At 38.7% G+C, this 25,647-nt stretch overlaps 1 protein-coding gene and 2 pseudogenes across 2 annotated transcripts in view; 1 reads left to right on the top strand and 2 right to left on the bottom strand.

Annotated features, from left to right (window-relative positions):
- KIF15 (kinesin family member 15) overlaps positions 1-25,647 on the bottom strand; it is a 51,779-nt gene that overhangs the window by 19,107 nt on the left and 7,025 nt on the right. For both annotated transcript variants that reach the window (XM_016141306.2, XM_036218868.1), the window contains exons 4-20: positions 24,280-24,356; positions 21,137-21,174; positions 18,146-18,243; positions 16,859-17,038; positions 15,648-15,857; positions 13,740-13,865; positions 13,468-13,590; positions 11,706-11,829; positions 11,111-11,187; positions 10,684-10,893; positions 9,670-9,847; positions 8,012-8,153; positions 7,108-7,249; positions 4,008-4,205; positions 3,073-3,180; positions 2,591-2,696; positions 1,513-1,678 (exon numbers count right to left, since the gene is read on the bottom strand). In XM_016141306.2, coding sequence (XP_015996792.2) covers positions 1,513-1,678; positions 2,591-2,696; positions 3,073-3,180; positions 4,008-4,205; positions 7,108-7,249; positions 8,012-8,153; positions 9,670-9,847; positions 10,684-10,893; positions 11,111-11,187; positions 11,706-11,829; positions 13,468-13,590; positions 13,740-13,865; positions 15,648-15,857; positions 16,859-17,038; positions 18,146-18,243; positions 21,137-21,174; positions 24,280-24,356 — 2,303 coding nt within the window. The remainder of the gene's footprint in view (positions 1-1,512; positions 1,679-2,590; positions 2,697-3,072; positions 3,181-4,007; positions 4,206-7,107; positions 7,250-8,011; positions 8,154-9,669; positions 9,848-10,683; positions 10,894-11,110; positions 11,188-11,705; positions 11,830-13,467; positions 13,591-13,739; positions 13,866-15,647; positions 15,858-16,858; positions 17,039-18,145; positions 18,244-21,136; positions 21,175-24,279; positions 24,357-25,647) is intronic.
- On the top strand, positions 12,548-12,666 carry LOC118602262 (annotated as a pseudogene).
- LOC118602423 lies at positions 24,931-25,049 on the bottom strand (annotated as a pseudogene).

Raw genomic sequence — 25,647 nt, 5'->3', positions numbered from 1 at the left:
AAGTGATGTTAAACCTGAGGTATGAGAACAATAAATTATGTCCAACTTAAAAAGCAAGGAAAGCTCAATACTTCTAAATATTTTTAAGACAGAATTTAAGTGCATAGCAAAATACAGAGAATTAACATTTTAGATCTAGTTCAACTCTTACAGGAAAACATGAAGAAATTAAGACCTAATAAGATTAGTAGAGTGACTTTCAAAACAAAATCCCACAGAATTAGTTGATGACAGAGCCAGGATTAGATCCAGTGATTCCAATATTAAAAACAAATGCCAGGTGTAAGAAAAAACAACAGTGCACCTGTGATAAATGACAACGGACCGGCAGCCATGGTGCTGGGGAAATCGCACAGGGGTGAGTGATGGAGGCTGTACTGACCCAGCTCACGCCCCTCTCTAAAGGGCAAGGGCGATTCAAACAGCCCGTGATGGATGCCATGCAGGAATGTGGGCCCTGTGCCACCAAACTGTCTGATTTTTAAAAGGAAGCTGAAATATGAATTTTTATAAGAAAACTCTCATTCTTAAAAATGCTACGCTAAATTTTTTTCCAAAACTACACTGTGCAAGCCCACTAAAAACACGTCTAAGGATAGATCTGGCCTTCAGGTCTCGAGTTTTCTTACTCTATTTTAATTCCTTGTTTTTAATTCCTTGTTGAGTTACAGATTTTAGTTTCTGCAATTCCTATAAAAATTAAATTCAAGGTTGTCTATTCGCAGCTTTTCTAGATTCAGCAGTCACAATCATATCACTCTCATGGCATCACATACAAAACGTCCATTATTAATTATCACCATAGATCCAGGAGACAGTTACCAAAAACACAAAATGGTTTTAAGTTATTTTACAAAAGGCTGAAATTAGCAAGGAAAAAAACAGTGAAAACAAACAATTTATATCTTAGATTACTAACCAGCTAGCCTCGAGAGAGTTACTGTGGGCAGTGGTGACAACCACTGATTTGGACTATCTTAACTGTCCCTTCTTCTAATAAGAGCACACCTTCCTCTCTGGAACAGGCATGTCGCCGGTGTTGGGCTAACGCCACCTCACACTCTTGGTATGACCAGTCCAAAGGTAAGCGGATGACCCATGCAGGGCCAGTTCAAATTCTCCCTAGGACTGACAGACGGCTGCTGGCAGAGCGGATTTCTTCACAGGGGCGGTTATGCGAGGGGACGTGAGGCGGTCTGTTCCCCATTATATGGAGGAAGTCGTTCGATAGTAGGACAGAATGAGGGAAAACACAGAGAGAAGCAGAGCAGGCACTGAGAGAGACAGGGAGAGACAGGGAGAGACAGGCAGAGAATACGCACTGACGGTGTGAGACTCGATTCGGTTTGTCCTGAAATTAAAACCACCTCTGGGGTTCCCGGTGCTGTGAACCAACGGATTACCTTTCCGTGTGTGTAACTAGTTTGAGTTGGGTTTACAGCACTTGCACATCAAGTAGTCCTGGGTTACAGGCCAGTCAGGCAACGTGAAACCATAACAGAACAACTCTACCTGACATTCTCGAGTTGAAGCTGGATATGCACGTGTCTTTCGGAAAGGCTGTTCAGTTCTTTCTCCTGACTCTCTCTGAATGAGCTATACTCCAGCTTCACTGAAGACAGTTCCTTGTCTGCGGAATGAAGAACTACTCGCAGGTCATGCACCTCGCTTTTCAAAACTATAAAGCAAACACAGTAAATCCTCAATAGGCTTCTCTGCACATATTTTTTTACGAAGTAGACAAATAAATGCCATGGGTATCTTGACACAATCAGCAAAACAAGTTGGAGAAATCACATTCAGTAAAGATGTTGAACAACGAAGTGGTAGGAACCGGGAGCGCTGAGATCTCTGTTTTCTCCCTCTCCCTTCCTTGTTCACGGCTTTTGTTATCATTTCTACCAGAAAAGGAAGCGTTAACATCTACCTGTCTCTGGCTTGGTCATTTGATTTCCTACATTTTTCGTGTTGAATGTGCATCAAAACTCAACATAAGGGGGGGGGGGGGAATCAACATATTTAACATATTTTAAGTGACTTAATCTTACTTATCAAAAATCCCTTGGAAATGTGTCAGTACTTTCCAAAATGAATTAAAAACTTTACTTCCAATTGGAAGTAAAAATTAGGTAACTTCTTAGATCAAAGAAAATAGAACAGCTATCTTTTTTGTTTTAGCTTTATTATAAACCACTGCAACTACTTTGATGAAAGGAAAAATAAACTAGAAAAAAACCCTAGGAACCAAATGATAAACCCACATCTATGCATGTATACCAAAACATAACTTATGGTTTATTTTGTCATTATTAAAATATTACTCATCTTATGAATTCATAATACCTCACTTTCAAAGCAATATTAAAACTATAAGCAAACAGTTGTATCATTTGTGAGAAGTCCTGAAGCAAATTAGCCTTTATGATGTTACCATGACTTACCATTGCTATGCGAACTCAAGTCGGTTGTCTAATTAAAACAAAAAAACACCCACCAACCAAAGATATAGGGACAAGATTTATCCATATAAGTCAACAGATACTGAGTTACAGTATTCAGATTAACGAAACTCCAAGCTATTCAAACTTACAGTCGTTCTTAGTTTGAGTGTCCCGAAGCTGCTTTTCAAGGACATTCAATTGGGAAAGATGCTCCTGCTGCTGTTGGGTCCAGTCAGTTCTCTCTGATGAGAAAAGCTGCGGGAAAGAGAGCAATTTGCTGGGAAAGGAATACGGGCATGCCGAGATGCGCTCCAAATCATTACCTTGTTTCCGCTTTTAAGATCTAGGTTTAAGGTCTCTGACCAGAAGAAAGTCGACTGTTCCCACAACTACAGTGAGGGAAGAAGGATGGCCGCAAGCCCCTGAACTGTCCGGACAAACAGCACAGACCCGTTGGCACCGCCGAGGGCCAGAACTCAGACTAGCAATGTGTGTCTCATCTTTGGAGCAATATGCGGAGTAACAAAGTGGAGAACACAACGCAAATCGGCCCAACTGAGGCTCTGCGAAGTCGTTTTCTCCCTTTGCCGATCTGTTTCACACACTTCTGGGGCCACGCTCCGGGTCTTACCTCCTGCATTTGTGTGGAATGGTGTTCCAGTCTGTCAATGTGCTGCTGAAGCTTTAGGTTCTTATGCTCTTCTTCATCCAGCTTGACTTGAAGGGCACTCATTTGTTCCTGCAACACAAAAACTTCGGGTGTCAAAAATTCTTGTAATGAAAATCTCAAACATGCCATCATTTCTTCTGCATTAAAAAAACAAAAACCAGAACTCAAAACCTCATGAAGACAAAGGTATCAAAGGCCAGTCTAGAGTCAGAAAATAACTTCAAAAGACTATACTTATGACTTCTCACATTTCAGAATTACATTTGTGGTCCGTCAAAGTGGGTAATTTGAAACACAAAGGAAAGAAGTGATTAAAATTAAAGTCATGAATTAAACCATAGAACAATCTAGAGACCACCGAGCTTCCTCAGGACTACATGGAGCGACTTCACCAGGAACACCTCCATGCCTTAAAAAGGACAAAACTTTGGAATTTGGGGTGGTATGGCTCACTCTAAGTTTTACTAGACAGTAGAACACCTTTAAAAATTAAACAAATCACCAGAATTCTGAATAAACAAATTTCACAGTATTTCAAATATACCAAAAGCTGTCTAAAATTTCATCACTAATAAGATTCTTTCAACTATTTTAACTTTCTTTAGCAGATACGGCATTGTGCCATATAAACCAGTTCTGCAGCTTGCAGCTAGTGGCAACTGGTCTTTTTACATACGAGAGAACCAAAGCCCCAGGAGATTACAGATTGGCTTGCTAAAGGTTGCAAAGTGAATTAAATGAACTAGAGTAGGCTGATTTGTAAACCAGGGACCTTTACACACCCACACTTAAAAAGATACTAAACAAGTTTGAATACTGCCAGTTATAGATTTAAATAAAGAACATTTGTTTAAATGAATGTCTAATTATTAGTTTTTCCTAAAACTAAATATTACCTGCACCATTCTAAGCTCCTCAGAAATGGCCTCAAAAGCTTGTTCATTCATCTCGGGTGGAATTGGCTCATTTAAGATGTCATTATCTAATTTGCTAGAATTCTGAGTGTGCATGGCGCCAAAGCTCCCCGTCTCAGGGCTTAATTTTGACATTGGCCGAGACCAAAGTTGATAAGCCTTGGTTGGTGTAGTTATAATCTGCAGCAAAAAAAGTTATGGAAAACAACATTAACACACATAAAAAGAAAATACCATATTTAGTAATTCGCTGAACAAAGAGGACAAAATTGAAATTCTCTTCATCAAATAGAAGCAGCACAGAAACAAACGGAAAACAAGCAGAAACAAATCTATCAATTCAATGCAGTCTCAAGCAAAATTCCAGTAAGATTTAGAAAAATGAAACTTTGATAGGCCGATTCCAAACTTCATACAAAGAATAAACGTGTAAGAAGAGACAACTAAAAAAGGAACAAATTAGGAAGACCTCCCTGGACAACAGAAAACTACATTATAAGGGTAGAGTCATTTTAAAAGTGATTACCGTATGAATAGTCAAATAAACATTGGAAGAAAATACAAAGCCCAGAAATAGACAATTTATATGTGCAAAGTTCAAATTAGTGAGAAAAACAGAGACTTATTAAGTTAAATCCTTATGTCATGCCACTCGAAAGTAAAACAGCAGATGCATTAAACACCTCAATGAAAAAAGTTACAAAAGAAAGTGGAATATACTGATGACCTTGACACTGGGTCTTTAAAAATGAATAAAAGAAGTCATAAAGATAAACGATCAATAAATCTGGCTATATCGAAATTTTAAAACTTCTGTGTAACAAGTGTCACATACAAAGATGACAAGCAATATGATGGCAGAACATACTGGCGCTGGGCATAACAAAAGTCTAACATAAAAATTCCTACAAATTAGAAAAAATAAATAAACAAGCAGTAAGAAGATGGACTCTTTATTCATAGAAAAAGGAAATACAAATGGACAACAAACATAGGAAAATATATATGACCTCACTAGAAATGAGGAAAATGAAAATCAAAACCTTAATGAGATGCCATTTTTCACCCATCAGACTGTCAAACAGTAGAGTCTGACATTGCCAGTTCTAGGGGCCCATGCTAGGGAATGAGTGCTCCCTGACTTCCTGGGAAGGCACAGGGTGAGGCCACCTGGAGGGGCCCTTCGGCAGAACTGACTCCAACCTGAGATGTCCTAAGACTACCACTTCTCCCTCATAGAAGGAGAAGACAGAGAATGCTTGCACTGGAAACCATCTAAATAAACCATGGGTCATCCAAAACACGGAAGCCTAGGTTTAAGATGAGGTAGAGTTCTACGTGCTAGTTAACACGGAAAGACCCAAGGTGTATCCCTGAGCTAACAAAGGCCCACGGTGGAATAACATATGTAGGATGATTCCACTTATTTTTAAAAACAAAGCACAACAAAATAAAAGGTCTGTTAAAGAATTCTACATATCTTTCCCAGTCCATGCACATTTACCCTACAAACTGTTAAGAGAAAGGGTTCCCAGGCTGGGAACACATTGCCCGGGGGTGAGGGGTGAAGGGCTAGATCAGACCCAGACTGGCAGTGCCGCTCCGTGGGAACTTTAACCCAAACTTGTATACAGAGGTATATTTTTTGAAACAAGGAAAATGTATTCGTAAAGCACTCACATCATTAAAAATTAGCAACAAAAGATCTGAATTGCTGTGTTACTCTTGGGAAACCTTTTAATCCTTTGTCCTGTTTGCTCAGCTATAAACCAAAGTAGTACTAGAAGGTCACAGTGCTTCAAGATCTGTGATTCCACCGTGCTCAAGGACTATGGATGCAAATTATAAAATACCTGGAAATTCTCTACAAGTATTTAAAAGTGATGTTCCACACAGACTTTGAAGGCCATCTTTTTTTAAAAAAGCAAAGAAAAATATTCTACCTTTATAAGAAAAAATAGCAATTCTCAGGTTAAACAAATCATGATATATGTATACAACATCCTTGTGCAGCTGCTTACACAAACAAAAACCAAACGGAAAGTTCTTTTTGCCCTTGAGACATGGGATAAAGTCTAAAATACCTGTTAAGTTTAAAAAAATAATAATAAAGGTGTAGAATGATGTGTATGTATTATATGCTAATATTTGTGTAAAGTTAAAAAAAAAAAGAAAACAAAACCCCAAAAACCGGGTGACACTGAATCCCTCCAAACAGGTTTCTGGCCGGCTGGAAGGTTAACAGACAGAAAGAGACTTGTCACTGTATACTCTGTACCTTTAAATATTCCAATCATGTGATTAACTATTCAAATGGATGAATAAAATTACTTTTAAAAGCAGTTTCTTATTAAGTGACACAAAAAACGTCAGTGTTAAAGGTAGCCACTAGGGATAAACGTTATTTATGATAAAGTTTAAGATGTATAAGGCAAGTGTTTCTTTGGCATTCGGAGAAGTTAGCACAAAAAGCTCAAACCACAAGCAGCAGCACCGTCTTAATCTTTTGCTTTTCTGTGTATTCTCTTTCCTCAATCTCAGGTGTTCAGTTTTCCTTTATGAAGGCTCTGGTTGTTTGCGGGGGGGGGGGGGGACCCTCCTATTAACCCCATTGTTACCCTTGATCCTTTCGTGGTCCCTTTGTCTTTAGGATAAAGTTTATCCTTCCAAGGTAAACTGTGAGCACACGATGCCTTATAGCAACGGCTGCCACTTACAGAGACCTACCAGGGGCCGGGCACTTCGTTATCTCATTTAATGCTCTAAAAAACCTAAAAAACATCAAATTATCCTCACTTCCAATTCAGAGACAACAAATATGAGGCTCAGAAGTTAGGAAACCCTGCCTAAGGAGGGCAGTGGCAGATCAGAACTTGAACCCGGGTCTGACTCCAGGTGTATTCTGTCCTATGCTGTCCTGTCTGCCGGGGGGTCTACACCGGAACACCAGGACCGGCACCACCCTAGGTTAACTGCCCGCAAGGGGATCTGTCTGCATCTGGAGAGAATCTGTGCAGACTCTGTTATTAACAAAATGAGACAGCAGTGATTTAAGACTGGAGTATTGCTTCAGATTACCTACCTTTAGTGTTTCAGCATGAATTTTATTCAGCTGAGAGACTTCTTGTCGTTTGCAGGCTTTTGTTGCTTCCAAAAGGTTTTCAAGATTAAGGTTCGCTTTTTGCAAAGACTGAAGCTCTGATTCTAATTCTAGCTGCCTTTTCCTAATAAGATATTAAATTGAATGGTTTAGGTAATAAGTAATGCCATATATCTGTAGAGTACTTTACAGTTTATAGTCATGCATAACTTTACAGTTATCTCTCTAAATCAGAGATAGTCTTAGATTATTACCTTCATTTTCCAACAGCGTAAAACACAGCTCAGAGATTGATGACTGTTTAAGGTGTTCAACCAGTTAAGGTGTTCAAATGGCAGAGCTCTATTTCAGAAACCCAAACAGTCCATGCTAGTTCCATATGTGATGTTATTTTTAAAACAAATACTTCTTTAAATTTTAGAATAGGATTAATCTTAGTTATAATATGAATGTGGTTTATCTTTGTTTTCATTCCATAAAGAACATCAAGTAAGAATATTAACAGTTCTGAAATTTCTCAAAATCCACACTTAATTCATAACAACAGTGATTCAATTTGGTGGCCAGATTAGGAATTTACTATGTAAGTTCAACATACATTCACAGTTCAACAGGTATATCCTGTAAAACATTCACATTGTCTAGTTCATTAAATACACTATTAAAGAGCTAGAAATTTGTGCCAATTATGCCTCAATTTAAAAACAATGAGTTAAAAAAAAATTGAAACAAGCTCTTTTCCCTCATGTTAAAACAAGTTAGTTGCTATATGAGAATCTAATATTTAAAGTCAAACGCTCCATTAAATTGTCACTGTCAAACTCTAAAACAAATCAACACTAAAAGATATTAAATAGATAAGCATGAACGTGTATCTATACTTTACCTAGTTAGTTCTTTGAATTCTTCATACTCTTGCTTTGAATTATTCAGCTCTGTCTGAATTTGCAGGAGTTGTGCTTTTAACTTCTCAGCGTTTGCTAATGAAATTGGCTCTTTTGCAACTTTAGGAGAGAATCCTTGCTGACCTGATAATAAGGAAACAACTGGGTCATTGAAAGGCAAAAATAACAGAATACATTTTCTAAGTTCTCTGCCCAGTATTTGCTTTGAAGCACAAGGAGGAAAAATGAGAAATGGTTGGAAGGTGGACCCTAAAATACGCACGCCTGTTACTCAGCAGGAGACATAAGATACAATGCAGTGTGGTAAAGAATATCGGAAGTTGTTTTTGAGGAGCTGGAAGCCACAGGATGGAGAGGCATGCTTAAGGCAACACCATTCGGAGCAGGAGCCAACAATGCTGAAGTACCACACACACAACGCTGGAGAGGAAACATCGCCAGGGGCACCTGACAGGAATTAGCGCTTCAGCTAATGTTAAGTGTCAATGAATTTTAGGAAAGGAGACAAACATCAAAGGCGGCAAGGTGAAAGAACCTGGTATCATCTACCAGGTAAAAATGATCAGTTTTCAGGGACTTAGAAAACTGACTATGTTGAAGAGAGTTCCACCGAGTTTCAGTGAGGAAAAATTTGATCACATAACAGCTGTCTAAAGAATGATGTATGTTTTGAAGATGGTGAGGTCCAGAAATGGCCATTATTAACTTTCATAGGCAGTAAGTAAAGGTACAACTGAGGCCAAAATTGCCAGCAAAATACAGAGCATTGTAGAGAAAGTAACTGAAATAAAACAGAAAAGCTGATTTTAACTTTGCATCTAAAATCTTAGTCTCTCCACAACCCAAATACTTAGAATTTTATTCTTTAATTAAGTCATAATGGAAGGGAAGAAGGCTTTGAAAAGGAAATTTTAAAAAGCAATGAGACAAATAGGCTTCTTTGAGCACATAAAAAGATTAGAACTTGCTCAATTTCAACCGAAACAGAAACAAAGGCTGAGACAGAATATGATAAAAGACCGTGAAAATATTCACGCTAAAAAAGGAGCAAATATAGACTGTTACCAAACCCCATAGCATTTAGCAATAGCTGCCAAGCCTGTAGGTTAGATTCAGTACTAATAAACCACGTTTCACAAAGTAAAAGTAAACTTATGGAAATACTGTATAACTAACGGTGTACGCTGGCAAATGCGACCAGTGACCACGACGCCAGGACTGAAACACAGTGCTGGGTAAACCAGGAGTCCGATCACACCAACATCTCTCCCCATACAGACCTTAATCAGATGGACACTCACCTCCATATTCATTCACGTTGTGCTTAATCACACACTTTTTATTTCATATACTTAACATGGAAAAATTCTATTTAATAAAAATTTAAAATAATATCTGAATCAACCTTTTACCCACAAAACAGATATATGGTAGCCTACATAATTGATGACTCTGTGATTTTTGAGAAAAAAGTACAGAAAATGCCTTTTGATAACATGAAAGAATAAGTTCATATATAAGAAATCAGCACCAGGTCTAGAGGCTAAAATGATGACCCCTCCCAATACAATGCAATAAAATGCCCTTTAAAACAGGCCCTCTGCCCCAGAAGGCATGTAATACAACAACTGCTTCTTACCTTTGTCATTTTTCTCTGTGCCAGATACTTCGAAGAAAGCCTTTTCTAGCATCGCAATGGTCTGAGCATCCATTTCGTGGGCTCTTTTCACAGGCTCTAATAACCTCAGTCTTCTATTCTCCTCCCGGAGGGAATGATTTTCCATAGCATATTTTGCAACTCTGGGGTGGTGCTCGATCTGTGAGACAGAAGAATTGCAGACTTAACGAACAAGTCTTTCTGCAAAGCCGCTGGAAAACGCGAACGCCCTGTGCACTGCCGGCGGAGCCTGCTGTGGCCACTGCAGAAAGCGGCCTGGCGTCTGGTCAGAGACTGAGAACGTGCCTATCCCACGACTCCCGATCTACCTACCCCTGGGTCTGTGCCCTTGGAACTCTGACCCGGGCACCTAAGGAGATGAGCACAAGGGCATACACTGTGGCAGACACTTCGTGCAAAGGGGACTGCCTACATTGACACGATGAAAAAGGAAGGAAACTGCTGGTCAGGACTGAAGGCCCTCCGAGATACACCTCGCGCCGAGGGCACAGTGCAGAAAAGGGGGGAAAGCAAGCCGCCTTTTGTGTACAAAAGGAATCAAAGTAAAAACATCTATCCATACTAGCTTGAACATGCATGAAACAGCTGGAAAAATATACAAAACTGATCGATTATCTTTGTTTTATAATGATGTGCCTGTATTAACTCTCTGTCCTTCCCAGGGGAAAAGATAAACAACAACAAAACTCTAAAGGGCTGAACTGTGAAGAGACTGACTCTGGCTCACCACAGGGCACACTGGGATGAAGCAGGCATGGCCTGCTAGGGCTGAGTGTTGCTGTAGCAACAGCACAACTTCCTCCCTATTCCCTTCAGGTTCTACTGTTTCAGAAAATGGCAGGAAATAAATGATGCAATCATACTGTCAGATGAATTCATGTAATGCACCTTCCATTGTATTCCACTGTATTCTAAAAATCTGCTGACAGATTTATACCTGCCTTGGTATAAAGAGTGTAAAAGTCATGTACTCACTTGTTCTCGCAGAGTTTGAATCTCGTCCCTTAATTCTGACAGCAAACGATCCTGCTCCTCAGGCAGAAAACTTCCCCGCGATTCCTTGTGGAGTTTCTCCAGGCGCATTATTTGATCCTCTCGGAATTTCACGATCATTTTATTAGACTGAATAAACTTCTCTTTTTTGAGAGTGAGGTCTTCCAATTGGGTAACCTTTTCTACCAGAGACTTAAAAAATTCATAATTTGGTTAAACATGAAAATAATGCAGCTTCCCAGAATTTTCACAAACTAAGCAACACCAACTTTCCATTTAATCTCAAAGGCGAAATTAGACTTTTCACAGCCTTCCTTTGTTTTATTTACTGGTGCCATTTAATCCACTCAGAAAGGCGCCACACAGTAACGTCGAAAATATCTTACGTCCACTTTATGTTGTTTCCTACCTTCTTTTCCTGTTCAGATTTCTTAAAGAATAACATTGCCTCTTGGAAATACTTCATGTAATTAGTCTCATCTTTGTCTGTAATTGATCCAATAAGAAAGGGAAAGGGGGGAAAAATGTTTATCTCTCAAATTTGAAGACCAAGCCATGAGTTAAAACAGCCTTTAACTGACAGCTCTCAATCTAAAAGAATCAAATTATCACCAGATCATAGATTAACCCAGTTCACATATTAGCTATTCTTGAAAGAAAAATAAGTCTTCCTCATCCTATTTAGTAAATATATCTAGATTACATGTAACAGAATCTTAGAAGTAGATCTAAATAAAATTTATTAGCATGTCGTTCTAGCACTTTAAGTTAGAAGTGAATTATTCAAAATTATTTCTCCTCCCCCTTCCCACTTCTCTCCCAGAATTCAGTACCTGGAATCTGTATCTGGTAATAGAGCACCATGTTCCTATGTAGGTGAAATAAACAGAAAGGTACTTGTGGAAAACTTTGGGTTCCTTGCTGTGTCACGCCTGTCAGAGGGTTCTCGCGCTCATATCCACGCGCGGTCTCCCTCAGGACAGAGAACGCTGCGCTCATCTTACCTGAGCTGAGAAAGCTCCCTGGGAGTATGTGTCCCGTGGTAAGCTGGGCCAGCTGCTCTTTGAGCCGCTTCACTTCGGCTTGCAGCTGGCTCACGTTTCCTTGGGTGTCTTCATTTACCACTGCCTGTTCAAGAGTTTTTTAAGAAGCGTTAAAAGGGCATTTTCTTTTTTAAGGGATTTCTAAAAGTTTATTTGGAACTGTCTTTTAATTTATTACTTTTTTTTTTTTTTAATGGTGACACTGGTTAATGAAATCCGGTTTCAGGTGTCCTAAAAGGACATTTTTTTTGAGTTGTATAGTCTTGTGTTTATATTTGTCTATATGATTTGGAGTGATGAACAACAAACAAAACTGCACTTCCGTCTCACAAATGGTCAAAAGGCCACCGGAACCACAGTGTGCCGGAGCAGGGAGGGAGCTTCCTGTCCCTGCGTTCATAGCCAGAGACCCTTCCCCTCCTCCCTGACATCCCACTGAGGTCTTGGCTATTGACTAGTCCTGGGCCCTGCTGGGCTGAGTCCATTACTGCCAAAAAAAGTCCTGTCCAATGATATGAACATACCCTGGGGTCTGACATCACCTTCCTCCTAAGACGCATGGCACCACCCCACAGAGAAGAGCAACCCCTCCGTGGGAATGACCTGTCATGGCTCACAATGAGGCGGTGGCGAGCTTCAGGGCTGGCCCGAACCCCGTCACCAGCAGAAACCTCCCTCCCAGAGGAATCCAACTCTGTACTCCCTAACAGCCCTCCTGGAAGGAAGGAGTGGTATGACAGCTCCGTCTGTTTTATTACCAGACTTAATGTATTTTAAAGAAATGTCTCTTTAAGAAATTCTCTGTCTACAGCCACGCTACCCTGAACAAGCCCGATCCCATCTGATCTTGGAAGCTAAGCAGGGTCGGGCCCGGTTAGTACTTGGATGGGAGACTACCTAGGAAGACCAGGTGCTATAGGCGTAAAAAATAAAATAAAAAAAATAAGGGATTGTAAGCTGACAAGGTCTTTGCAATCTGTGAGGTCAACCAAGGGTTGCCTAGTCTTAAAAAAAAAAAACAATTCTCTTAAAGAAATGTCTTATTTGAGACGATGTCTAAGAGGCTCAGAAAGGCCCACAGAACCAACGCGGGGATAATGAGAACAGCGGAGTAGGAACCAGATCAAAGGGACCCAGCTGTGAAACACCCAAACTCTGGTGCACAAGGTCCTCGTGTTCCTTTCCCAAGCCAGGTCTGCCAACTGAGAAGGGTTTAAATAGTTCACCCTGAAACGGGTCGCAGGTGCCCTAGCCACTTTCGCTGCAGCAGGGAACTTACCATTGATAGTAATTAGTATCAGGTTCCCCGTTCTGTTGTTTCATGCATTAAGAAGCCATTTCTAGTTGCTTCTGATTTTTATGGCCAGCCCCATGACGAGGCACTCCTCAACATTCTGACATCACAGTCACATCAGTGACATCATAATTCTAATTGCCCCAGCAGTTCTCCACTCTCCAAAAATTTCTAATAAATTCCAAGAGATAGTCAGGAAGCTCTAATGATTTTTCCTCCTCATATTACAAATACCCAACCCGAGGGTCATAATCCAATGAAATAAATGAATGACCAAGCCTACACTCTGGCCTACCCAGGAGAGGAGGTGACATGGACCCCTGCACTCTGACCATGGTAAGATGATCAAGGGTTCTACCGCTGGAGTAAGGAAGACCAAGTTCTTCTTTTCAAGAGAGAGGAAATTAATCATTGTACTCAGTGTTTTACCTTATTTTTAATCAGCTTGGCTCTTTGAGCAAAATTCAGCGTTGACAGGGTTTCCCCGAAGCACCGTGGTCCAGGATGAACATTGGCAACTATGGCCGTTTTGGCATTTCCACCGAGGGAATCCTGTTTAATGATACGAACGGAAGAACCCACAGATCTTTCTCAAGCAAAGAAAACGTACACTCTTACCACAAAGGCTGAGAAACTGTCCCCCCATTAGCCGTCACGAGCATAACCAACAAAAGGCCCAGGAACCCAAGGATCTGCTTTACCCGGAGTAGGAAGGTAAGCTTGGAGTCCCTGTAGCAAACGTGTCTCTGTTTTCCATTGCCCACGTCGACGAGCGCAGTGATCACTTGGCCCAGGCAGCTCAGTGATCGGTTGATGTTACCTGCTTCCTATGGCATCGGGAGAAAAGAACAAAAATTCAGGTGCACTGGTTTCCGTTTAGTATTTTGTATTAAAATATACCTAGCAAGGTGACAGTAGTGAATGGAAAAGCAAGTCAGGGACAATATTAGTTAAGGATAACTACCTTCTCAGCAGATAGATGTCCTCAACTATCCCCTGACCTTTTCCTGTTTGACACACACTTTAGTTTTAGTATTCAAAGGCAAATACAAAATGACTTGAAGGAAAAACATCAATGTCACCTCCTGATTGTAATAGATTTAAACTAACCTATGAAGATAAAAACTAGGAAAAAAAAAAAACAGAAAAAAAGTTGTAATGCATTAATAGGCATATTTTTCAATGCTTTTATGTTAAAATGTTCACTACATTATACAGGTATGATAACTCATAACTCACCCCATGTCCCATAAAGCCACTGATGGACTTACTACAAAAGAATATTCAGTCTAACTCTGAATAGGATAATAAAACCCCTTTTAAAAAGTGGTTTGAGAGAAAAAAATGTTTAGGTTAAATATGTTAGACTGGATTTTTACTGTAGGTAGCATATGCTGGTAACGGGTTTGCAGTGGTGGGAGCAGAGAAAAAAGAGAAAGGGTCGAAATTATAAAGCAAGATGCACTGAGTTCAGCGCAGCCACCACCTGTCCTACCATCCAGTAAACCAGAAGGGTTGAGAGCACTGTCTATAGAGCTGAACGACACACTTCTGTTCGAATCTCAGCTCTACTCCTAGCTGTGTGCCCCAGGAAAATTTACTTCAGTTTCTTTAAAATAGAACAACTCTACTTCCCAGAGTTGTTGGAAAGGCTAACTGAGTAAATATATATAAAGCTTTTAGAACAGGCCCAGTGTGTGTCCTATTATAAACACACGCTATTTTTTCCTCGCTACATGTCTTAATAGAAACACGAGCCTGAGATTGCCTCAGGAGGCTCAAATCCATATTTTTAATGTAAAAAGTAGACTCACCTCCACCATTTCCAACTGTTCACCCCCAGCCCTCATTTGTGCTAATTCGCATATTTTATTGGCAATTCATGTTATAATACATACATGCATGCATGCATGCACATATACATGCATGCATGCATACATACATACATACATACTGGCAGTACATATTATAGAGAACCTCTGGCCCCACTGTCAATACCTTAGCCCAGGGCTAGGTCCTTAACCCTCAGCCCTGAAATACTAAACAGCACAACTGGTCTCCTTTCTCTTTCGGCTCTCCCCTCATTAATCTGGCAGTGGTGGGCCAGAAGGCTAAGGTCTTATAAAACAGGCTTTCTGCATGGCAAAATGGAACTTTTGTTTCCCAGTGTTTGGAGAGTTGAGAGTAAACTTGGCCTGGCACTCCTGGTCCTCAACGATCTAGGCCTACTTATGCCAAATGCCATACTCACTTTGCAACCACAATAACTCTTATGAGGCCTCCCTTCCAGGCACGTATTCCCTGTCCCTCTCTCCCTACCGGAATCCTGGTTCCCCATGCTTCCCCTGAGCAGTCCATGTCACGCCCTCTCCTCTGCCCCCTGCTGCCACTTGTACTGTCTGGAATAAATTCAGACTGTTGCTACTTGAGAACAGACTTGTCCCATCCCATGTATGTTTACTATCTCTACCCAACGACAAAAATTTCTACACCTTTTGGATGGAAGACATTTCTTATTCCTTTGCAACGTTCACGACACTTAGCTTGGTACTGACTTCTGATAAGAATTCGCACACAAGTTCAAGTGAAGGTCACAAGTCCATCCTTACCTTCAACCTCATCCCTTCTGCATGGGTGTCTTTTTGCCGTTCCGATCCTGCTAAGTCCACCAAATTGAGTAGAGAGGTCCGTATGTTCACAGTCTCGTTGCTTTTTTCCATCGACTCTATTGTAATTGTAAAGACTGCGTGAGACCTAGAGGACTCTCTGTTCATTGATGTCGATGCCACACGCCTGTTTCTCCATCCCCCAGACAACACCTGGCAAAAGGAAAATGTATTATCACGACTTCTAAGTGGCCACAACAGCCACTAACATCAGTAGGAAATGTGTAAATGGTAGTGAGAAAAAATACTGGTCCATCGAGGAATATACTCAAAGTATTTTCCTTTTTCTTTCCTTTTTGTCCCCTCTCCACGTTATGAAAAGAGAACAAACTAGAAATCGGAAGACATAGGATCTAGAACTGGTTTTGGCAGCTTCTGCTTGTATTAACTTAATGCAAATCGCAAAATCTCTCCAAACCCTTTCTTTACCTAGACAATGAGAAAGCTAAACAAGATAAATCTCAAATAACCTTCAAGCTCTAAGTTTTATTAGCACTTTCGGTCTATAAAGTATTTGTTCTTTGTCCCTATTCCCAATGGCAAGCAGGGTAGGTGAAGGTTCAGACTGCAGGCTCTGCAATCAATTGGACCTTTCCAAAGCTCAATGCCATGTAAAATGGGGATACAGGTACCCACCCCACAGGGCAGAACATCTCAAACTGTAGTGTGCTACTAATCACCTAGGGATCTTATTAAAATTCAGATTCTGACTCAGGGGGTGTTAGGTAGGGCCTGAGATTCATGTTTGGAACAGGCTCCCTGGTGATACAGTCTGAGAACTACATTTTTGAGTAGCAAGGTCATAATATGTACAGCTGGTTTAAACAACAGAGATCCCAGAAGCTCCTCAAAGGGGCAGCTCCCAGGAGGAACCACTAAAGAAACATGAACACTATGAACTGTCCCCCAAGAACTCCAGAGTGGTTTTTAGAAATGCCTGCTTAGAGTGAACGGCACCAAAACAGTGCAAAACCCAGAGGCTCAGAGTTCTATCTTCACTATAAAACACTGTCATACTCTTTATTCTTTCCTTCTCACAAACATTCTGGGTTACAAAATATTTTTAGCAGCTCAATTCTTGCTTTGGTTGAGATCGAGGTGCTCTGCACGGCATGTTATGGTATCTGAAGATCAAAACACTCAAGGTAGGACACCTGATAGGCGGCAGCGGCTGAGGTCACCACTTGCTCTACCGCGCCAACGACAAAGACGCCCTTCTTGATATGCTCCCTTAGGTACAGTCCAGCCGATGCAGAGTCCAGTAGGTCATAGATCTGCTCATTGTAGATCTCAATAAACGAACACTTACAAAGGAAGCTCTTTCCAGCTCCAGCCTGCAAAAGAGAAGCCTCGTTTAGATATGTTATTTTCATACATTCATTCTTATCTTTACGAGCATTAATCTTTCACTTGCTTCACAAGTGTAAATTTCTTACAATATTATCCTTTACACTATGCGAGATACGTAAAGTCAGTTAAAAAATCTAGATAACTAATTTCGACACATCATTATATTTTAAAGTGGCATCGCTGTGGTCCCAGGAGCCCTAAAATTTCCAGAGGTGCTGAGAACTAGGCCAGGGAGATGGGAACTGGGCAGTCCAGATAGACAATTCCATTTTGATCTGTCTTATACACTGGACTTCCTCATAAAGTTTTATTTTAAGCAAGTGTTAATATTCTTTAAAAGACTGAAAATTTATTTTAAAAGCCTCTCTATAGAATTTTTAACCACAGAAATGCATGGCGGTAAACATGTCCGTGCATGCAACATGCGTGTCTAACTGCAGTGGTTAGGGGTAGTTTCCCCAAAGGAGTAAATGGTAAACCAAATGTTGTGTATCAGTGTCCTTGGTATGCACGTACTAGAACACAGAACACAAATGGCTCGTAAGCCTGGAATTTCCCAAGCTACAGAAGCATAATTGTGAGAATAGCCCAATCTGGGAGCCAATGGAAGAGGGAAGCCCACATCCCAAGGATGACAGAGCCACATCACATGTGGAGCAAGGTCACGGCCAGGTGGCAGCAGGTGCTGCAAAGGAGATAACGAGGGGCCTGTCACTACTGGGCGTCATGAGGGTCTATCAACTCGCAGTCAACTGTGAGCCGAGATCCAGGTTGCTGATAAAGCTCAGAGAATCTGTGCTCCTCAGTTAAGATTTTCTTTACACTTTCTCTCTTGCAAAATCTGAGAAGCACTATATTCTTTCTTTTAAACCAGAAATCTGAGTTCACAGATGATGCATCTTTTACAAACTAAAAACTTTTAGAAAACAAAAACTCAGAATCTTTCATTTTAAGAATTGAGTTTTTTTTATGCCACACTAGCTTATCCACATTGTAAAGGACAAGCCTCCATGTGCCATGACCTAATTAGTAGCTAACTACTCAAAACTAGATATTTAACAGAATTGCTTTATTTTGACAGTAAGTTTTACCTTATCTTTTTCACGATCAATTAAGGAAAACAAATATTCAAAACTTCGTGGGATTACTCCTCTCAGGTTATGAGAAAAATTATCAGATTCAGATGGTCCTAAAAAATGTAAAATATATAGCTGTTCATTTTTGTTCTTAAACAGGAGTCTTTCAAAATGGCAACACTGAAAGGCAATTTATACAGAAATAAGATGACACATTATATAATCAGTTTCCCATATGTGCCCCCAGAGAAGTTAAGTTTTGTCCTGTGAGAGGTCACATAATAGAACCTGCCTATCAACAGGGCTGAAGGAAAGACCTACAACAGCCACTAACCAACTTTAAAAAGAAGTTGTTGTTGCTTAATAAATTAAAAAATCCATCTAGGTACCAGGCTTGAAAATTTTCCTCCTGCCATGTACCAAAACTAGCAGAAATATCAAACAATTGTACTTTACTTGTTGTTTATAATATTTGGTCTCACGGACCTGCACACAACGGCCATGTGGCCATAGGCTAATTACTTATTCTGAGTTCCTAACTGTAAAATGGGGATAACATGATAAAAACTACCTCATAGATTACTATTAAAAATTAGCATTAGCTAGTATTATCTAAATTGGGCAGAAAAAGCCAAGTTGGTAAGAAACATACTGTAGGACTATTTCAGAAGATTTCTATGGAGCTAAAAAGATGCAGAGTTGTCTTATCTCTATTTTGTTAACATTGGGGAAAGAGGGAGAGGTGAGTAGGTATGTAAACAGCAGGACTTTATGGAGTACTAATTCAAGCTATAGATATAGATAAGCCAGAAAAAAATATAGCTGGAAAATATCTAGATGTTACTATAAATATCCACTTAATATGCCTTAGCAACCAAAGGAACTAACAAAAGGCTGGTGTATGCAAGGAATGTACAGAAAAAATGTTTAATATTATCATTGTCTCAATTTGTTACACCTGGAATATTTAAATGGTCTTTGCAAATTATACCTTAAATATATATATATAATAGAGATAGAAAATGCAAGTAAATGAAGAGGACAAATAAAATTAGAGTATAATTTTATAACAGATAATTTTATAACATTTTTCTGTTAAATAATATACAAAAATGGTCAGCACATTCTTCAGCTCCCTTTACCATCCCCTGCCTACTCCACTGCCTCAACTCCTAACCCTGCGTCCCCTTGATCCTTCCTAATCCTTTAGTTCCTCCTACAGTCTTTATTTCATTCAGCTGCCTGAAGTAATCCTTTAAATTATACATCAGGTCGCATAATTCTTTATCAAACCAAAAACCAAAACCTTCCTTCCAATGACTGTACATCACACTCATAACAAAATTGAAAATCCTTACTAGGTCCTACATGACTTGGCCTCAGGCGACAGCTCCAACTCCCCTTCCTATTGGCCCTTTATTCTGGAAAACTCCACTCGAGTCCTCTGGGTGTTCTTGCTGTTCCTCGAACTCTCCTGAGCATGCTCCCACTTCAAGGCCCATGCACTGAGACCCTCTACCTGGAAGATTCTTTTCCTGGTTAATTTCATGATTCAGTCTCATTCTACCTAATAATTCTATTCAAATATCACCTCCTGAGGAGCCTTTCCTGACCGCCCACCTCCCTTGCTCTTTTCCATCCCTTTTTTTTTTCTTCATAGCACTTACTACCTCTGGCCTAATTACTAGACATTTATTTACCTGTAATGGTACATCCCTCCTGAGAACATACGCTCTAGGAGAGCCCAGACACTGCCCTGTATTCAAGTAGCCCACCAGAGGCTTGAAGAAAACCTTGCATATTGTAGGTACTCAATTGTTATAATGTTATAACCTCAGCAAGGGGAAGACCTTTCTTACTACAACTTACAATTCAGAAACTATTTTTAAAAACCCTAAAATTTAACCACATAAAAGAAAAAAATTTTAGCATAGTTAAAAACCATATAAGTCAAATGACGAATTAAAAACCAAGAGAAAAATCTGTAATCTATATCATAGACAAAGTACTAATATCTCTCTACTTTATAAATAATTCTTATAAATGAGTAAAAAAAAAAAAAAAAAAAGACAAGCTAGCTTTTTAAGTGGGAAAAAAGCTTGAATGGGCATTTTCCAGAGAAGCTCTTCAAGTGTCCAAAAAGCATACAAAAGCTGCTCAGTTGTCAATAGACATCAGGGAAGTGGAAACAATACACCCTCCAGAATGGCTAAAATTTCAAAAACTAACAGTATCGAATGTGGCCAAGGATGGTGAAGCAACTGAAACTTCCACATCTCACTTTGGAAAACTGTTTGGCAGTATTTACTAAAGCTGAATATACATACACTAGGATCCAGCAATTCCACTCCTAGGTTTATATCCAACAGAAACGACTTTAAAAAAAATACATACAAGAAAAATTGTTCACGAGAGCATTATTATTCATATGGCCCAAACTGGAAATAATGCAAATGTCTATTGACAGTAGAATGGAAAATTATGGTATATTCCTACAATATTTTCTATAGCGATGGAAATAAACTACGACTACATGCAACAACATAGGGAATCTTAGGAACTTAATGCCAAGAGAAAGAAGTCAGATCTAAAGGAGTATATACAGTAAAATTTCATTTGTAAAAGTTCAAAAACAAGCAAAACTAATGATGATAAAGTCAGAGTAATACATACTTCAGGAAATGAGAGTGGGAATGGTTGCTGACTGTGACCTGGATCTGGGTAGTGGTTATACAAGTATGTAACTATATAAAAATTATTAAATCCAGTTCAAAGACTGTTCATTCAGCACCTATCAGTGCTACGCATTGAGCTGGGAACACAGCTGCAAACATGGGGTTTGCTACCTTGGAGCTCACAGTCTGACAGAAGCCTGGGAAACATCCCTAAGTTTATGAGGTCGACGTCATATATGCGTAGAAATTATGCCTTCCCCAAAAATGTACTAGGTGCTGTCATCAACAGAAAGAGATTAAGCCAGCAAATGTTAATCTTTAATTTACTTACCCATCATAGTAAATGTTTTCCCTGAGCCAGTCTGCCCACTGTAAAAAAAAAAATGTTTTACATATTATTTTTACACATAAAATTTAGAAGACTACCTTCTACTCTAATATGGTCTATTAGTGTATAAATTTTCCCCACAAAGAGTTTATTTTCTTTCTTTTTTTGAATTACATTAAGTAAAAAGTGAATGATCCATTTTCTTTCTCTCCTATTCTACCACTAAGAGCTAACTACTGCTAACTGCCTAATAAATGCTTCCGGATTATACAAACACAAGCATCAGAGTTTTCATTTAATTTTCATTTACAACATTGAAATGATGTTCTTAATACTGCTCTGTAACCTGTTTTTCCTTATGTTTTACTTCAGATTTTTTCTAAGTCAGTAGAGATCTACTTCTTTATTTTGTTAGCTGCACTGTTATTCTTCGATGTATCATAATTTATTTAACCAGAACGAACTGGACTTTTTCTTCCAATTTTTGCTATTCTAAATCATGCAGCAATTCCTTTCCTAAATTCTGCCTTTAAAAGATACTAAAATGTCTTCTTTTAAAAATAAAGCAACTTAAAAAACCCTTATGTTCTAGGCTTAATTTTTGTGTGTAATGTATCTGCTCAGTTATCCTGAGAAACAAGAGTAACAAAAAACTAAAAATAAAAAAAGTTTATGTTAAAGATAGATGTCAGTTAGGGTGTCAAATGTCTTTAGCTTGGTTTCATAACACAAATATAAAATTTGAATTTACTTTTTGGTAAAATACCCCCAAAGCTAGAAAATGGTGTGATCTTGTTGTTTACCTTTCTTGTGCAGGCAGAGGAAAAAAGTTCTTTAGTAACTCAGAATGAGAAATGGATAGTATTGAGTCCCATACTTGAGAGTAAAGGGAACACTATTGACAATTACTCTAGAATTGGGATTGTCTCAGGTGAATTAGAAGGCATGCTCACCCAACTAATAAGTCAAACACTCATTTCTCTCCAAGCGTTTCTCATTTCTGCCCTCAACTACCAAAAGCCATTTTCATTAATAAATTATTAATAAATTAATAAATATGCCAAAAATTAAACATAATTAGTGCACCTATGGGGTCTTCAAAGAAAACCATTGTAGAGATTTATAATCTCTGACAATTGTGTTTCTTATTTCAAAGTCATTTTTAAACTTTACCATTCAAAATATTCTGTGAAAACAAAAATCTTTTTTCTCTTGAGAAAACAGTTATCTGTCTCACCGCAGAGAATATTTAGTTCTGCTGTACAAAACTGAATAAAAATTACTATAAAAGGCAAAGGTAAATTTTCATGGAAAAATGTATTTATATTATAACTTCTTAATGTATTTTTTATTTTCTTGTGTGTTGAGCCACTTATGGATGAACCAAGGACGCACACAAAAAAACCATCAGCTGCTCAAAATGAATGACATAATTCACTACAGCCTATTAAAAATCTCTAGTTAGAAATAAAATTTAAAAGTCAATTGCTAGGAATAAGCAGAAAAGAATAAGGAGATTAAGAAGTACAAACTTCCAGTTATAAAATAAGTCAAGAGGATGCAATGTACAGCATAGGGAACATAGTCAATCACATCGTAATACCCATGTACGGTAACAGATGGTTACTAGGCTTATTGTGACTATTTCATAAGATATATGAATGTTGAGTCACTGTTGTACACCTGAAACTAATATAATACTGTATGCCAACTATAATTAAAAAGAAATTTTAAAAAGAAATTTTAATTTTCAAAACGTCTACTCTTTGAAGGAAAAAAATAATTACGCTACAAATTATTTTCCTATTCATGAGACAAATCTGAAATGATACTCAAATTCACCTCGTAGTACTGCCGAAGTTGTCTCAATGCTTTCTGGATCTCCAGCTTATATTCCAGTATTAAATTCCTAGCAATATTAAGGCTGCCAACATTTAGACATTCAGGATCATCACTCACTTTAAATACACATTTGGAAGAGTTGGGCAGTTTCTTGTAAAGTTAATCAGCAATTACATTCCTAGTATTTACTCAAATAATTTGAAAACCTATGCTCACATAAAAAAAAAACAATATTCAAATGTTTGAAGCAACTTTATTTATAATCACTAAGAACTGGAAGCAACCAAGACATCCTTTAGCAGGGAAGCAAATAAACAAACTGTGGTACGTCCATACAATAAAATACTGTTCAGAAAAGAAAAAAAAAAGAATATGCTAGTGATGCATGCAACAACACAAATGATTCCTAAATGCATTTTACTAATAGAAAAAAAGCAAGACCCAATAGGCTACATATTGTTTGATTCCGTTCACATGACACTCTGGAAAGGCAAAGCTACAGAAATGGAAACTATATTAGCACACCCTGACAATCAGGGATTGAGGGGAGGGGCGTGGCTGACTACAAAAAGGACAAACGGTGGGCATGGTTCTCTTCAGTACTGGGGTGGTATAAATACACAAGTCCGTACCATATATATAAATAAATGGGGGAGAAAAGACAGATCCTCCTTACAGATTCCAAGTACAGTAATCCTCACTTAATGTTGTCAACGGGTTCTTCGACTTCAAGCAAAACTAAGGATAACAAAACCGATTTTGCCACAGGGTAATCGATATGAACAAGAGTTAAGTTCCTATGGCATCTCACCAACATCATAATGAAACAATGTTATTCGAGAACCTGCTGCAATATAAGCAGATAATTCCTCTCCAGGAGATGGAGTTAAATCCCCACCTCCTTGATTATCCAGGTGGGACCAATATAATGACATGAGTCCTTAAAATTAGAGAAGCTGTCCCAGAGGGCGATGTGACTAAGGAAGGGGGCGGAGTTGCACGTTGTTTGCTTAGAAGGTAGAGAAAGGGGGCTGATGACCAAGTAATGTGGTAGCCCGTAACGCAAAGCTGAAAAAGGCAAGGAAATGAACTGATTCCTCACTAGAGCTTTCAGCAAGGAACGCAGCCCTGTGGACACCTTGATTTCAGCTCAGTGAGACCGTGTGAGACGTCTGTCTGACGAAAGGACGTAAAACAATAAATTCGTGCTGTCACCAGTTTGTGGTAACCTGTTACATCAGCCATAGGAAATGAACAGAAGCACTCAACGTTGTACCCTGATGTAGGGGCAGTCAACAACTTACTACGCAAAGATGGTGCCATTGTAACCGCTCATGCAGGATTCCACGATGCCTCTGGCCACAGTGGAGAACACAGACTCCTACAAATGGAAGCGCCAAACACGTTAGCACTTCATAAAAATGAAAACATTTTTCTTAAACCACATTCTAAAATAACAATAAAAATTTTGTGCTTAGATTTTTTTAACACTATAACACGGAAATTATTTTATTTTAAAAAGGTTAAAACATCTAAGATGACAAAACTTTAAACGTATTCATGTCAATTAATTTCCTATACAATTATAGATTTAAGGCTCAGATCTAGACAGTATATATAATTTTGTTTTGCCCATTACGTGTAAATATTATACTGGTATTAGCATAAAAAATATAATCCTATATGTTCTTCAGTGCTTTTCTCACAAGCATGTACTAAATAACCAATATCTGGTTTCTATTTTCATTTTTATACCAGAGTAGATACAATTTATGAATGCTGCAAGATTTCCTAGACCTACGCTGTCTAATACAGTGGCCACAAGCCTCATGTAACTATTCGGCACCTGAAATGTGGCTCCTCCAACTTGAGATGTATTGTAAAATACACACCAAATTTGGAAGACTGAGCATGAAAAAAAATCTCATTATGTTGTTGTTTTGGTTTTTTTTTAATGCCTACAGCACCTGGTCTTCCTAGGTGGTCTCCCATCCAAGTACTAACCGGGCCCGACCCTGCTTAGCTTCCGAGACCTGACAAGATTGGGCTTGTTCTGGGTGGCATGGCCGTAGACTCATTATGATTACATGCTAAAAGGATATAATGAATTAAATAAGATAAAAAATTAAAATTAATTATACCTGTTTCTATTTTACATTTTTTAATGTGGCTACTAGAAAATTTTAAATTATATAATGTGGCTACTAGAAAATTTTAAATTATACTTTATATTTCCATTGTCTGGCCATGCCCTAGATGAAAAGAGAAAATATCTAAAGATCTAAACATCTCACCAAAAACATTCATGTATATAAGGGAATCAAGACCTGCGATGTCCAATATAGTAGCCATTATGTGGCTATTTAAATTTAAATTAATTAAAAATAACTAAAACTTAAAAGTCAGGTCTTTAGGTACACTAGCCACATTTCAAGTGCTCAATAGCCACATGTGGCTAGTGCATCTGAGAAACTGGATTTTAAATTTTATTTATTCTTAATTAACTCAAACTTAAATAGCCACATGTGGCCAGAGGCTACTGTACTGGACAGCACAAATATAGAACACTTCCATCGCTGCAAAGTTCTACTGGATAGTGCTGACTAGACCTTAACTGAATTGTCCTTAATTTGAAAAACAGTTATTGACATCATAGTAATCTTAAATCTATT

This window comes from Rousettus aegyptiacus, unplaced genomic scaffold, assembly GCF_014176215.1.
Source record: "Rousettus aegyptiacus isolate mRouAeg1 unplaced genomic scaffold, mRouAeg1.p scaffold_m13_p_4, whole genome shotgun sequence".
NCBI lineage: Eukaryota > Metazoa > Chordata > Mammalia > Chiroptera > Pteropodidae > Rousettus > Rousettus aegyptiacus.
This window is presented reverse-complemented; position numbering and strand designations above follow the sequence as displayed.